Source organism: Delphinus delphis, chromosome 14 (genome assembly GCF_949987515.2).
Source record: "Delphinus delphis chromosome 14, mDelDel1.2, whole genome shotgun sequence".
In the NCBI taxonomy this organism is placed as follows: domain Eukaryota; kingdom Metazoa; phylum Chordata; class Mammalia; order Artiodactyla; family Delphinidae; genus Delphinus; species Delphinus delphis.
In genome coordinates, this window is record NC_082696.1 from 70,301,895 (window position 1) to 70,318,415 (window position 16,521).

Consider the following 16,521-nt stretch of genomic DNA (forward strand, 5'->3'; position numbering starts at 1 on the left):
GACTCTAAATGTTTACTTGAACCTACATTTTATAATAGAGGAGTCAAAATAGTAATAATAGTTACTGTTTATTAAGTGTTTACTAGGCACTGAGGTGTTCTATGTGGTTCTCACAATAACCCAAAAGAGTAGGTACTACTATTCCCATTTTATAGATGAAGAAACTGATGCTAAGTAAAATGAAATAGCTTACCTGAGGTCACCAAGCAGAATATAGAAATGGAAGCATTAGGACTCAGGGCCTCTGGCTCCAGGTCCAGCTCTCAGTTACTTTTTTTTTTTTTTAATTAATTTATTTAGTTTTGGCTACGTTGGGTCTTTGTTGCCACATGCAGGCTCTCTCTAGTTCTAGTGAGGGGGGGCTACGCTTCATTGCAGTGTGCGGGCTTCTCATTGCAGTGGCTTCTCTTGTTGCGGAGCACGGGTTCTAGGCATGCAGGGTCAGTAGTTGTGGCTCGCGAGCTTAGTTGCTCCGTGGCATGTGGGATCTTCCCAGACCAGGGCTCAAACCCGTGTCCCCTACATTAGCAGGTGGATTCTTAACCACTGCGCCACCAGGGAAGTCCCATCAGTTACTTTTTTACGAATCCCCTATCAACGGACATTCAGGTTGTTACCAGTTTTTTTCTATAGCATTCAAGTAGCAGGAAGCATTTTTGATCATACATCTTTGCCTGTGCATCCAGTTGCCTCCAATGGATTAATTCACTAAAATATAAGAATTTTTTAAAAGTAAAGGTTCAACCTTAATTTATACTCTTAAAGGTGCTTTTAAGTAGGTACAGATGAAGGGACGTTGTCTCTATTCTTTGTCTAGAACCAAACTTCTGAATTTAGGTAGTTTACAAATGAATGTTTAGCCTCTGAAAGGTGACTCCGTTGATTTATTCATGGATAATTGTTAAACACCTACTCTCTGCTGTGCATGGCTCTAGGTGCTAGGAATACTGAGGAGAACAAAGTTAGACAAAAATCCCTGCTCTCATGGAGCTTACGTTTTATTTGGGGAATCAGTAAACAAATGTAACTTTTGATAAATCAGATCAACTGAGACAACATCTGTTAAGTACTTAGCCTAGCACATGATACTGCCATAACTCACTAGTGCCTGTCCTTTAAGAGTCAGTTCAGCCACAGCTGCCTCAGGTTGAGAATCCTGCAGCCCACCTCTCCTTCAGGTTCAGGACTCCCTCACTTACCACCTCACTGCTTCTTGGGCGTCTCTCCATGGCAGCACATCATGTTAGAATTCTCATTCTCTCAAGTGTGCCTTCCACTAGACCAGAACTTCCCAGCTGGTGGATCTGGAATGGGTTACCTGTGGTCACAAGATGATGATGGCTGGAAAGGTCGTCTAATGACAAACTCAGTCATTTTTCAATTATTAAAAACTTTATAGAAGATGAAGTGATATTTGACCATTACAAGTATGACAATGCCTCTGACAACTTTCTTAGTTCAGTATCATTTTTTTTGTTTTGTTTCGATGGGGGGGGGGGTTGTTTGGTTTTTTGTTTTGTTTTACAATTTTTAGCAATCATAGTTTTGACATACTGCCCAGCACCCATCACCACAGCATGGTATGTAGGGCATCTCCCCAACCTTTCTGCAAATCATCCTAATTAAGGTCTGCTTATTTCTTTGGTCACTGATGATATCAAGGATGTCCCACACTTAAAATTTTTAGATTTGCCTCTGATTTAATTTGCTTGTATTTTCACATTTTTTAAACTAACTTCAGAAGAGTATATGGGTTCTTTTTTTTTTTTGTATTAGTGTTATTAAGTACTTGGGTGTTTCCATGTAAAGCATAATTGAATTGTTAATTTTATCCATTTTCATTTGCTTGTTAATTATTTTGCCTTTTGATATTAACAGTTGGCAAAGTTATCATAATTTTATGGTATAAACAAAATGCAATTAATTTTTTTTATGAAGTCCAATGTAAAGATCCCTCATGTCACCTCCATTTCACTCCCTGGTGCCATAAACGTTTTACCATTTTTTCTGGGTCATGATATGAAAAAGGAGGTACTGCACCAGACTGTCATCTCCATGAGGACAGCGACTGTGTCTTTCATCTCTGCATCCTCAGTACCTAAGAGCCAGCACAGAAAGAGTTCAGTACTTCCTTATCTCTGTTTTCTATGCATACATTCACATGTGGAATGAATTAAGTGACAAAGTGATACGAACCAGAAGATAATTACAAATAGAATTATAGGGAGTTGACAAAAGAGGATCCATATTTATTGAACTCTTTCTGTGTATTGGGTGCTTTAAATGTATTATTTAATCCCAACAGTAATCACACTATTAACAAATACTTTGTAACAAGGCTGAATACATCAAAGAAAGTGCCCAACTTCATTTTCTGCACCACAACCAGCCTGGCATACGTGGGAGGGAGAAAGTGGTCCAATCATCTGGAACCTTTTGGAATGTGAGGTCACTTCAGAACAAGGATGAGCCTTTACTTTCTGGACCAAGGGAATGAAAGCTATTATTTTAACAACTCCAGATACCTTTGATGTTAACAAAAAGCCTCTTATCTAGAGAAATTTTATACAAAGAATATGCAGTGACTGTTCTTACTTCTTATGACTGCCTGTTAAAAATGAATTATTTCCTTGTTATCATAATTTCCCATTTATTTCATATCTCAATTTTAGATTACAAAACTCTTGGAAGAATTGAGAGAAGCCAAAGAAAACCATACACCAGAGATGAAACATTTCATGGTCTTAGAAAAGAAAATTAAACAGATGGAAATGAGACATGAGCAAAGAGAGCAGGAGCTTCAACAGGTGAAGTAGTAAATCACTTTTACATATTTGTACAGTTCTTCACATTTAAGTACCTCCCGTTTGCTATCGTTTTGTCATCCCTAGCAAATTACTTAAAAAGTATTTCCATTGTATATTGATTTTACTAAAAATAAATGTATAGCTTTTAAGAGAAAATAAGACTTTAATTCTTAATACCTGAAGATTGGTTTGCCTTATATCTACAGAAATAGAGTAACAGCTTTTGTATTCTGTTCTTTATTGTTGATGGATGCCTGAAAGTTAGGCATTTTACCTTGGGAACAGGGCTCTTGGGAACCGTGTTCCATATTTAAGTCATTTCAATAAACGTTAGTAAGAAACAGGCTTATATTAAAATGCGATCACTTAAAATCTTATTTGCCTAGCACTAGTAACATTGGGGTTAAACAGATAAATTAACAGAAATTAAAATGGGCAGAAGGGCTTGATGTGTTTTTAGGCACTAGCCTTGGTCTTGATATTTAGCTTTGCTTGAACAGTGTATTAGTCTGCTTGGACTGCCACAACAAAATATCATAAACTGAGTGGCTTAAAAAACAGAAATCTTCTCACAGCTCTGGAGGCTAAAATTTACAATCAAGGTTTCCAACTGGTTCAGTTTCTGGTGAGAGCTCTTTCTGACTTGCAGATGAACTTTTTTCTCCATGTGTGCTCTGTGGGGTGGAGAGGGGGAGTAGAGAGAGAAAGAGCTCTCTAATGCCTCTTCTTATGAGGACACTAATCCAGTCTAACTGGGGCTCCACCCTTATGACTTATGACGAGATGGACTTTATAACATATATAATATATAGTATCCAAAAGGAACAAAATACATTTTCGAGCACACATTCTTCTCAAGCACACGTGTAAAATTCTCCAGGATAGATCATATATTAGGCCACAAAACAAGTCTTAATAAATTTAAGAGGAGATTAAAATCAATCATCAAGCATCTTCCCTGACCACAGTGGAATGAAACTGAGAATCAGTTGCAAGAAGAAAACTAGAAAATTCACAAATATGTGGAGTTAAATCACATGCTGCTAAACAACCCACAGCTTAAAGAAGAAATCAAAAGATAAATTTAAAAATATCTTGAGACAATTGAAAATGGAAACACAGCATACCAAAATTTATAGGATGCAGCAAATCAGTCCTGAGAGGGAAGATAATTGCAATAAATGCCTACATCAAGAAACAAGCCAAAGACAAAGAAAATTTTTAAAACAGCAACAGAAAAGCAATGTGTCACATACAAGGGAACCCCCATTAGAGGATATGTAGATTTCTCAGTGGGGAGTTTGCAGGTGAGGAGACAATGGATTGATACATTCAAAATACTGAAAGAAAAGACTGTCAATCAAGAATACTATAGCTGGCAAAGCTCGCCTTCAGAAACAAATTAAAAATCGTCAGGGAGTTCATCACCACTAGACCTGCCTTACAAGACTCCTAAAGGGAATTCATCAAATGGAAATAAAAAGATGCTAATTAACATCATAAAAATATATGAATGTAGTTGAAAAACTCACTGGTAATGCTAAATATATAGTCAAAGTCAGATTCTGTAATATTGTAATGGTGGTGAATAATTCTCTTACAATTCTAGTATAAAAGTTGAAAAAGCAAATGTATTAAAAATAACCATAACTACATTAGTTATTGCACACAGTATTAAAATATGTAAATTGTAACATCAATAACCTAAAATTGAGGTGGGAAGCAGTAAAAGTGTCAAGTTTAGTATGCAATTGAAGTTTTTATCAACTTAAAATAGGATGTTATAAATATATCACATTTTATGTAGGCCTCACATTAACCACAAAGGAAAAAATCCTGTAATAGTTATCCAAAAGATGCTAAAGGAGTCAAAGCATACCACAACAAATCATTAATTCACAAAAGTAGACTGGAAATGTAAGACGCAAGGATCTACAAGACAGAAAACAACAAAATAACAATAGTAAATTCTTATCAATAATTCTCTTTAATTTAAATGGATTAAATTTTTCATTCAAAACAGTAGAATTGCTGAATGGATGAACAACAAGATCCAAACAGTATGCTACCTACAAGAGACACACTTTAGCTTTAAAAACACATGTAGACTGAGAATGAAGAGATGGAAAAAGACATTTCAAGCAAATGGTAACCAAAAGAAAGCAGGAGTAGCTGTAGCTATATCAGATAAAATAGAGTTTAAGCTAAAAATCACCAAAAGAGACAGTGAAGGTAATTATATAATGATAGAGGGCTCAATCCATCAGTACGATATAACATGTAAATATTTATGCATCCTACATCAGAGCACCTAAATATATAAAACAAACACTAACAGAACTAAAAGTAGAAACAAACAGCAATACAGTAATAGTTGGGGACTTTAATATTCCACTCTCAACAATGGATATTTCATCCAGAAAATCAATAAGGAAACAGCAGGGTTTGAGTGATACTATAGAAAAAATAGATCTAACAGATATATACAATACCTCCCCCCCCCCAACAACAGCAGAATATACATTCTTATCAAGCACACAAGGAACACTTTCTAGGATAGATCACATGTTAGGCCACAAAACAATTATTGGTAAACTTAAGAAGACTGAAATCATAGCAAGTATCTTTTCTGACCTAAATGATGTGAAACTAAATATCAACAGGAGGAAAACTGGAAATGTGACATATACATAGAAACTAAACAGCACACTCCTAAATAAACAATGGACCAGAGAAGAAATTGAAAGAAAAAAAAAGTATCTTGAGATAAATGAAACGTGAAACACAACATACCAGAACTAATGCCGTGCAGCAAAAGCATTTCTAAGACGGAAGGTTATAGAAATAAATGCATGTTTCAAGAAAAAAGGTATCAAATTTTAAAACCTAGCTTTATACCTCAAGGGACTAGAAAAAGAACAAACTAAGCCCGAAGTTAAAAGAAGGAAGGAAGTAAAGATTAGAGCAGAAATAAAGAATAGAAAAGATGAACAGAACAAAGAGTTGGTTGTATTAAAAGATAAACAAAATTGACAAACCTTTACCTAGACTGAGGTAAGAAAAAGGGAGAGAACTCAAAATTATAAATGAAAGAGGGGACATTACAAATAATACCACAGAAGTACAACAGATCATAGGAGACTACTATAAAAATTAAATGCCGGGCTTCCCTGGTGGTGCAGTGGTTGAGAGTCTGCCTGCCGATGCAGGGGACACGGGTCCGTGCCTTGGTCCGGGAAGATGCCACATGCCGTGGAGCGGCTGGGCCCGTGAGCCATGGCAGCTGAGCCTGCGCGTCCGGAGCCTGTGCTCCACAACGGGAGAGGCCAGAACAGTGAGAGGCCCGCGTACCGCAAAAAAAAAAAAAAAAAAATGCCCACGAACTGAACAACTTAGAGGAAATTGATAAATTGCTAGAAAGATACCATCTATTAAGACTGAATCATTAAGAAATAGAAAATCCTGAAAAGAGCATGCTAGTAAGGAGATGGTATCAGTAATCAAAAGTCTCCCAACAAAGAAAATTCCAGGAACAGATGGCTTTACAGGTAAATTCTATCAAATTTTTAAAGAATTAATGTCAGTCCTTCTCAAACTTCCAAAAAATAGAAGAGGAAGGAATACTCTCAAACTTATTTTACAGGCCAGCATTACCCTGATAACAAAGCCAGATAAGGACACTACAAGAAAATAAAACAATAGACCAGTTTCCCTGATGAATATAGATGCAACAATTCTCAAAAACAAACAAAAAAATAGAGACCCGCAACCAGGCAGCAGGCACTGCCCCCTGTCCTGGGAGTGCACGGGCTGCAGCCACCCCTAGGAGACCCCTGAGCAGGCACCAAGGGCTGCCCCCACTGTCCAAGAAGCACACAAGGGGCCGTGCATGCGCACCCCACATCAAGGGGATAATGGCCAGCATGCACTGAGGAAAGAGGCAGCAAGCGTCCAAACTAAAGACAGCCCCTCAATTCTGGACACGGTGGCAGAGTAGAAGGACTTGAGCTCACTTCCTCTCACAAAAACACCAAAATCATAACTAACTGCTGAACAACCATCAACAAAAAAGACTGGAACGTATCATAAAGATGTTTTCACATCCAAAGACAAAGAAGAAGCCACAACGAGACAGGAGGAGGGGCACTTTCATGACATAATAAAATCCCATACATACCAAGTGGATAACCCACAAACTGGAAGATAATTATTATCACAGAGGTTCTCCCACAGGAGTGAGAGTTCTGAGCCCCACGTCAGTCTCCCAAGCCTGAGGGTCTGGCATTGGGAGGAGGAACCCCCAGAGCATTTGGCTTTGAAGGCCAGTGGGACGTGACTGCGGGAGCTCCACAGGACTGGGTGAAACAGACTGCACTCTTGGAGGGTGCACACAAGTTTTCCCAGCACAAAGCAGTAACTCCATAGAATCCTGGGCTAGACCTACCTGTGGGTCTTGTAGAGTCTCCTGGGGAGGCAGGGGTTGGCTGTGGCTCACTGGGGGGCAAGGACACTGGTGGCAGAGGCCCCAGGAACACTGATCAGCATGAGCTATCCCAGGGGTTGCCATTTTGGCACCAATTCCTGGCCCTAGCCAACACGCCACAGCCTGCAGGCTCCAGTGCTGAAATACCTCAGGGCAAAAAAAAACAGCAGATAGGAGCTTAGCCCCACCCATCAGCAGACAGGCTGCCTAAAGCCACACTGAGCTCACAGCCACCTCTAAACGAACAACTTGACGTGGCCCTGCCCACCAGAGGGACAAGATTGAGCTCCACCCACAAGTAGGCAGTCACCAGTCCCTCCCAGCAGGAAGCCTGCACAAGCCCCTGGACCAGCCTCACCCACCAGGGGCAGACACCCAAAGCAAGAGGAACTACGATCCTGCAACCTGCAGAAAGGAGACCATAAACACAGAAAGTTACGCAAAATGAGATGACAGAGAAATATGTTCCAGACAAAGGAACAAGATAAATCACAAGAACAACTAAGTGAAGTGGAGATAGGCAATCTACCTGAAAAAGAATTCAGAGTAATGATAGTAAACATGATCCAAGATCTCAGAAAAAGAATGGTGGCACAGACCGAGAAGATACAAGAAATGTTTAACAAAGAGCTAGAAGATTTAAAGAACAAACAGAGATGAACAGTACAATAAGTGAAATGAAAAAATACACTAGTAGGAATCAATAGCAGAATAAATGAGGGAGAAGAACAAATAAGTGAGCTGGAAGACAGGATGGTGGAAATCACTGCTGTGGAACAGAATAAAGAAAGAAGAATGAAAAGAAATGAGGACAGTGTCAGAGACCTCTGGCACAACATTAAACACACCAACATTTGCATTATAGGGGTCTCAGAAGGAGGAGAGAGAGAGAAAGGACCTGAGAAAAGAGATTATAGCCAAAAACGTCCCTAACATGAGAAAGGAAACACTCAAGTCCAGGAAGTAGAGTCCCATGCAGGATAAGCCCAAGGAGGAACACACCAAGACACATATTAATCAAACTGACAAAAATTAAAGACAATGAAAAATTATTAAAAGCAACAAGGGAAAAGCAACAAATAACATACAAGGGAACTCCCATAAGGTTATCAGCTGATTTTTCAGCAGAAACTCTGCAGGCCACAAGGGAGTGGCACTATATATATATATATATATATATTTTTTTTTTTTTTGGCGGTACGCCGGCCTCCCACTGCTGTGGCTCCTCCTGCCGCGGAGTACAGGCTCCGGACGCACAGGCCCAGCAGCCATGGCTCACGGGCCCAGCCGCTCTGCGGCACGTGGGATCCTCCTGGACCAGGGCACGAACCCGTGTCCCCTGCATCAGCAGGCGGACTCCCAACCACTGCGCCACCAGGGAAGCCCGGGAGTGGCACTATATATTTAAAGTGATGAAAGGGAGAAACCTACAACCAAGAATACTCTACCCAGCAGGGCTCTCATTTAGAGTCAACAGAGAAATCAAAAGTTTTACAGACAAGCAAAAGCTAAGAGAATTCAGCACCACCAAACCAGCTTTACAACAAATACTAAAGGAACTTATCTAGGCAGAAAAGAAAAGGCCCCAACTAGAGACAAGAAAATTACGAATGGGAAAGCTCACCAGTAAAGGCAAATATAAGTAAAGGTAGGAAATCATCCACACACAAATATGATATCAGAACCAGCAGTTGTTGAGAAGAGGAGAGTACAAATTCAGGATATTAGAAATGTATTTGCAATTAAGAGACCAGCAACTTAAAACAATCTTGTATATATATAGACTGCGATATCAAAACCTCATAGTAACCGCAAACCAAAAGTCTACAAAAGAAATTGAAGATGACTAAACCCGTTGGAAAGATATACCATGTTCTTGGATTGGAAGAATCAATACTGTCAAAACAACTATACTACCCAAGGTAATCTACAGATTCATTGCAATCCCTGTCAAATAAACGCATTATCAAAATGCGTTTTTCACAGAACTAGAACGAAAACTTTTAAAATTTGTATGGAAACAAAAAAGACCTCAAATAGCCAAAACAATCTTGAGAAAGAAGAACAGAGCTAGCGGAATCATGCTCCCTGACTTCAGACTATACAACAAAGCCAGTCATCAAAACAATGTGGTACTGGCACAAAAACAGACATAGATCAATGGAACAGGATGGAGAGCCCAGAAATAAGCCCACACACATGTGGTCAATTAATCTATGACAACGGAGGCAAGAATATACAATGGAGAAAAGAAAGTCTCTTCAATAAGTGGTGCTGGGAAAACCGGACAGCTACATGTAAAAGAATGAAATTAGAACATTCTCTAACACCATATACAAAAATAAACTCAAAATGAATTAAAGACCAGATACTATAAACCTCTTAGAGGAAAACATAGGCAGAACACTCTTTGACATGAATTGCAGCAATGCCTTTTTGAATCTGTTTCCTAGAATAATGGAAATAAAAACAAACGTAAACAAATAGGACCTGATTAAACTTAAAAGCTTTTGCACAGCCAAGGAAACCATAAACTAAACAAAAAGACAACCCACAGAATGGGAGAAAATATTTGCAAACGAAGTGACTGGCAAGGGATTAATCTCCAAAATATACAAACAGGTTATGCAGGTCTATATCAAAAAAACCCAACAACCCAATAAAAAAAAACGGACAGAAGATCTAAATAGACAAAGAAGACATACAGATGGCCAAAAAGCACATGAAAATATGCTCAACATGAGAAATGTCAATCAAAACCACAATGAGGTATCACCTCACACCAGTCAGAAAGGCCATCATCAAAAAGTCTATGAACAATAAATGCTGGGGAGGGTGTGGAGAAAAGGGGACAGGACCCTCCTACACTGTTGGTGGGAATGTAAATTGGTACAACCACTCTGGAGAACAGTATGGAGGTTCCTTAAAAAACTAAAGATAGAGTTATCATAATGACCCAGCAATCCCACTGCTGGGCATATATCCAGAGGAAACTAATTTGAAAAGATACATGCAGCCCAGTGTTCATAGCAGCACTATTTACAATAGCCAAGACATGGAAGCAACCTTAATCTCCATTGACAGCGGAATGGATAAAGAAGTCGTGGCATATATATATATATATATATATATATATATATATATATATATATATATATAGTGGAATATTACTTAGCCATAAAAAAGAACAAAATAATACCATTTGTAGCAACATGGATGGACCTAGAGATTATCAGACTAAGTGAAATGAGTCAGACAAAGACAAATATCATATATCACTCATGTGGAATCTAATTTTTTTTTAAAAAATGATACAAATGAACTTACTTACAAAACAGAAACAGACTCACAGATTTCAAAAAACAAACTTATGGTTACCAAAGGGGAAATGTGTTGGGGAGGGATAAATTAGGAGTTTGGGATTAACATATATACACTACTATATATAGAATAGATAACAACAAGGACCTACTGTATAGCACAGGGAATGCTACTCAATATTCTATAATAACCTATATGGGAAAAGAATCTGAAAAAAAAGAATATATGTATAAATATATAAATGAATCACTTTGCTGTACACCTGAAACTAACACAACATTGTAAATCAACTATACTCCAATAAAGTTAAAAAAATAAAAAAGGAACAGTGAAGTCAAAAGGCTGCTCTAGCAGCACATATAGTGAAACGTTTGCATCTTCTGGAGAGACTTATTTCCTAGATTAACAGTACAGATGCTTGTAAGAAGCTACAGGGTAATGTTTTTTGGTTTTGTGGGTTTTTTTCAGAATTGAAATTACAGAACAAATTTAATGCTTGTAGCACTTGTGAAAGGGACCTTTTAAACCTGTGTTTTTCCTTTCTATTTGGAAGCTGCTCTCAGCTCTGAGTTCTATTATAGTGAATATGAGGGGAAGCCTTCATGACCCACCTACAGCAAGGCATACTTATACTACCAGTATTACCACTGTCAGTGTATAGAAGATGACCGTATCAGGATATAATTATTTCCAAAAAGGCATATATTCCTTGTTTAAAAAAAAATTAGCAAACCAAATTCAACAGCACATTAAAAGGATCATACACCATGATCAAGTGAGATTCATTCCTGGGATGCTTTAGCGTATGCAGATCAATAAATGTGATACACCACATTAACTGAAAGATAAAAATCGTATGATCATCTCAATCAGTGTAGAAAGAACATTTGACAATATTAAACACTCATTCATGGTAAAAAAAAAAATAAGTCTTAACAGATTAGGTATAAAATGAATGTACCTCAACATAATAAAGTCCATAGATAACAAGACCACAGCTAACATCATACTCAGTGGTGAGAGACTGGAAGCTTTTCTGCTAAGATCAGGAACAAGAAGAATGCTCACTCTCACCACTTTTATTCAGCATAGTACTAGAAGCCTTAGCCAGAGCAATCAGTCGAGGAAAATAAAGGCATTAGAATTGGAAAGGGTGAAATAAAATTGTCTCTGTGAATGACATTATTTTATATAGAGAAAATCCTAAAGACTCCACCTAAAAACCGCTGGTCAACAAATACAGTAAAGTTGCAGGATACCAAAATCAGTATACAAAAATCAGTAATGTTTCTATACTAGCAACAAATTATCTGAAAAATAAAACAATTCTATTTACAATAATATCAAAAACAATAAAATACTTGGAAATAAATGTATCTAAGGAGATAAAAGATCTGTACAGTGATAACTATAAGACATTGATAAAAGAAATTGAAGAAGACACAAATAGAAAGGTATTCAATGTTCATGGATTAGAAGAATTGATATTGTTAAAATGTCCAAAGCCATCTATAGATTCACTACAATCCCTGTCAAGATTCCAATGGCATTTTTTACAGTAATAGAAAAAACAATCTGAAATTTGTATGGAACCACAAAAGACCACAAATAGCCAAAGTAATCCTAAGAAAGAAGAACAAAGCTGGAAGCGTCTCATTTCCTAATTTCAGACTATATTATACAAATATATAACTGTAGTAATCAAAACAGTATGGTCCTGGCCTTAAAAATAGACACATAGACCAATGGAATCACATCAAGAACCCAGAAATAAATCCATGCATACATATTTGATAAGGGAGCCAAGAATACTCTTTGGACAAAAGACAGTTTCTTCTATAAATGGTTGTGGGAAAATTTGATATTCACATGCAAAAGACTGAAACTAGACCGTTACCTTACACCACACACAAATATTAATCCTAAATGGATTACAGAAGTAAGACCAGAAACCATAAAATTCCGAGAATAAAATATAGGGGGAACATTCCCTGACATGTCTTGGCATACATCCTTTGTGGATATGACACCTGAAACACAAGCAGTGAAATAAACAGATGGGACTACATCAAACTAAAAAAGCCTGCACAACCAAAGAAATAATTAACATGATGAAAAGGCAACCTGTGAAGTGGGAGAAAACATTTGTAAACCACACATCTGATAAGGAGCGAATATCCAAAATATTCAAGGGACTCACACAACTCAAGAGCAAACAAACAAACAAAAAAAAATGGGCAAAGGACCTGAATATACGTTATTATAAAGAAGATATTTAAATGGCCAACAGCTACATCAAAAGGTGTTCAACATCACTAATCATTAGGGAAATGCAAGTCAAACCCACAGTGAGCTATATCAAAAAGAAGGGCTATTATCAAAAACACAGAAGTAACAAGTATTGATGAGGATGTGGAGAAAAAGGAACCCATGTGCACTGTTGGTGGGACTGTAAATTGGTGCAGCCAGTGCTCATTGAAGCATTATTTACATCAGCCAAGACATGGAAATAATGTTAAGTGTCCATCAGTGGGTGAATGGGTAAAGAAAATGTGATATATATACATACAATGGAATGGTATTCAGCCATTAAGGAAAAAAAAAAAAAGGAAACCCTGCCACTCGCAACAACATAGATGGACCTTGAGGGCTTTATGTTAAGTCAGACAGAGAAATACAGATTCTATGTAATCTTACGTGTGTACTCTAAACAACCCCAAACACGCTGAAACAAAGATCAGATTGGCAGTTGCCAGAGGCAGGGTGCGGGGGAATTGGGGGAATTGGGGGAAGGTGGTCAGAAGGTTAAAACTTCCAGTACAAGATTTTGAAACTTACGTGAGGTGACAGATGTTAACTTAACTGTGGTATTCATTTCACAGCCTTTACATATGTCATGTCACTACAGTGTATACCTTAAACTTATACAGTGTTATGTTAGTTATGGTTAAATGCCGAATTTCAATATATAATAGACATCCAAAATTTTCAAAGTTTAAAACTTAGAATTGAAAATTCATACAGCATTTTGTATTCCACTTAACTCAAGCACGTGTTTATACAGTACTTCTGAAATTCTTTCATTTTAGAATTATGAAGTTACTCTGTAGCCAGGTAGAATTATAAACAAAAATTTTATTGGGCTTCCCTGATGGCACAGTGGTTAAGAATCCGCCTGCCAATGCAGGGGACATGGGTTCGAGCCCTGGTCTGGGAAGATCCCACATGCCGCGGAGCAACTAAGCCCATGCGCCACAACTACTGTGCCTGCGCTCTAAAGCCTGCAAGCCACAACTACCGAGCCCACATGCCGCAACTAGAGAAAGCCTGCGCACCGCAACGAAGACCCAATGCAGCAAAAAATTACATTAAATTTTTTAAAAAATTCTTAAAAAAAAACAAAAACAGCATTTGGGGGATGTTTGGATTCATTCCAAGGTATTGGATGTTTTAAATGGTACCCTTCCCCCCTCCCCCCACCATGGCTTAAAAGAAAAAGACTAAACTCCATAACTCCCTATCAGAATTAGATACTAAAATTCCCACTTACTCTTTACTTACAAGCCTGTTTATTGACCCAGCAGGGCCCGTTAGGTAATGCTCCCCTCCCTCTGCCTCCCTCCCCTCTGATATATAGGTCACAGGTTTACCGTCATCAGCATCGTCCCACTTGAGCTCTTTGAGGCTATTAGAGGTTCTTCACCCACACTATGAACTCTAAAAGTAATTCGGCATTTTTTAATTTGCAGATAATACAGCAGACACACCAAGTAGTAGAAACCGAGCAAAACAAAGAAATTGAGAAATGGAAAAGACTTGCACAGTTGAAGAATCGTGAGCTGGACAAGTTCCGCACGGAGTTAGACTCGATTTTGGATGTTCTCCGAGAGCTGCACCGGCAGGGGTTGGTCATGCCAGTTGCTTTGGCAGAAGAAGTGAAGGCACCAGAGCATTACTAGAAACTCGCATTTCATGTGCCCTCACAGAAAGGCCTGAAGATGGACGGTGGATGGGGTCTCTGTCAGAAGGATGCTTTTGAAAAAAGTGTTAACAGTATGTTGCCAGAACACAAAAGCAACATTTCAAAATAAATTACCCTTTACCGATTAGGAGGGGAAAAAAAAAGAGCAGCATTAATGGTGTATTTTACTGAAAATCATTAACCAGTCACATTTTAAATGATTTATGGACAAGCCCCTTTTTGTCAGGTGACTAGGACTAGTGAGATTTATTGCAAAAGGTCTCACTTTCGCGCTAGATATGCAAAGAAGACAAAGTTGCAAATACCTTGCCGTCATTGACTAAGTGTGTATTCTTAATTCCTGGCCAGAAGGACAGCTCCTCTTTCCCACGGAGACCCAGAGGAATGTGAGCGCAGAGGCTCGGACAAGCACTAGAGTAGTGGCGCTTCCGTGATCACTCTGAGAGTTGTAACTTCTGTACAAGTAGATGGGGAGTGAACTCTCGTGTTCTCCCAGATTTCCACTCCTACCTCTAGGTGCCTCATTTTGCACCTGATATAAAAGTGCAAAATATATTTCACAAGTAATAGGGGAATTTGATTTATTCACTGTTTTAAATCTTTCATGCTACATGTCTTAAATGTCAGTCCCTTTTTTGTAACTTTAAGGTTATAAACAGAATATAACATTTTTACTTCATTTAAAAAGTAAATATATGTTCACTAGAAAAAATTTAAAACATGCATAAAGGTAGCCAGATTATTCTTTTGTTTTACAATTTCATTTCCAAAAGCAGATAGTGGGCATACAAGATAACTGGTAAGTTAAAGCTGCAGCGACTTTGTTTTCACATGTTCTGGCCCAGTGCTGTCCAGTAGAAGGATCGTGCGAGCCACATGTGATTTTAAATTTTCTAGTAGCCACATTTAAAAAGATAAAAAGAAACAAATGAAGTTAATTTTGGTAATTTATGTAATATATCTAAAATAACAATATAAAAATTGGGTTCTTACATTCTTTTTTTCATACTAAGTCCCCCAAATCTGGCAAGTTTTCCATTTATAGCACATCTCAGTTTGGACCAGCACATTCCAAGTGCTCAGTAACTACATGCCAGCAAGTGCAGTTCTAGAATAATCATTACAAAGTGAAATGCTTTATAAAGGACAGTTGAAATAAATCTTAGTGAAATTATAGGTAGCAAATGTGAAATGTGGAAATTAAAGGAATGCAATTAATGTCCAGAATTTTTAATGTCCTTTTCCTAAGAGGGTAGAAAGCATTAATTATAGTTTGTTGTTTTTTATGTGAAAGAATTTTAAGTTATAAACTATTTTGTTATTATTTGAGTGTGCTTTTGTCGGTTTTTTTATTTGCAAACCTGCTCAATTATAACTACACCCCGCCCCCGTTTGTTTTTTTTGACTATCCATGGGCCGTTCATTCTAAGCACAAACACAGCTGATTCTGAAACACAAGAAGTACAGACACTAGATTATCACTTACAGAGAAAGTACATCCTACATTGATGAGGACTCCATATTCTGTTTTGGAATAAGCTGTGCACATGGCACAGCTTCAGTTTTACTTACAGAGTAAAGGTCCATACGTACTATCAGAACTATTAGTTACAACTAGAAACCTTGGGGGCCATACCCCATCCCTTAGTTATTGCACTGAGGGTCTAGGATGAGAACACAGAAGGTGGACACATTTAGGCCATCTTGAAAAGGAAAGCTTTTATGAAGATTCAGACTCCAGAAATTATCAGTCCTCTTCTACCACTTCCATCTCCCTCACAATGTCGTAGGACACCTGCACCCACAGGCCTTCCCTTCAGGAACCTGGTCAAGATACATGGTTGCTGCTCTCACCGCTGCTTTTGTGCAGAGATTTCTGATTGGATCTATTGTGAGCCCACAGCATTCCATAACTAGTATCTACCCAT

The 16,521-nt window shown here is 38.0% G+C and overlaps 1 protein-coding gene across 1 annotated transcript in view; it reads left to right on the top strand.

Annotated features, from left to right (window-relative positions):
• Positions 1 to 15,881, top strand: part of CEP162 (centrosomal protein 162) — a 91,105-nt gene extending 75,224 nt beyond the window's left edge. The window contains exons 26-27 of the mRNA XM_060030271.1: positions 2,673 to 2,807; positions 14,361 to 15,881. Of these exons, the coding sequence (XP_059886254.1) occupies positions 2,673 to 2,807; positions 14,361 to 14,570 (345 nt within the window). The 3' untranslated portion in view covers positions 14,571 to 15,881. The remainder of the gene's footprint in view (positions 1 to 2,672; positions 2,808 to 14,360) is intronic.
• Positions 15,882 to 16,521: the final 640 nt, after the last annotated feature.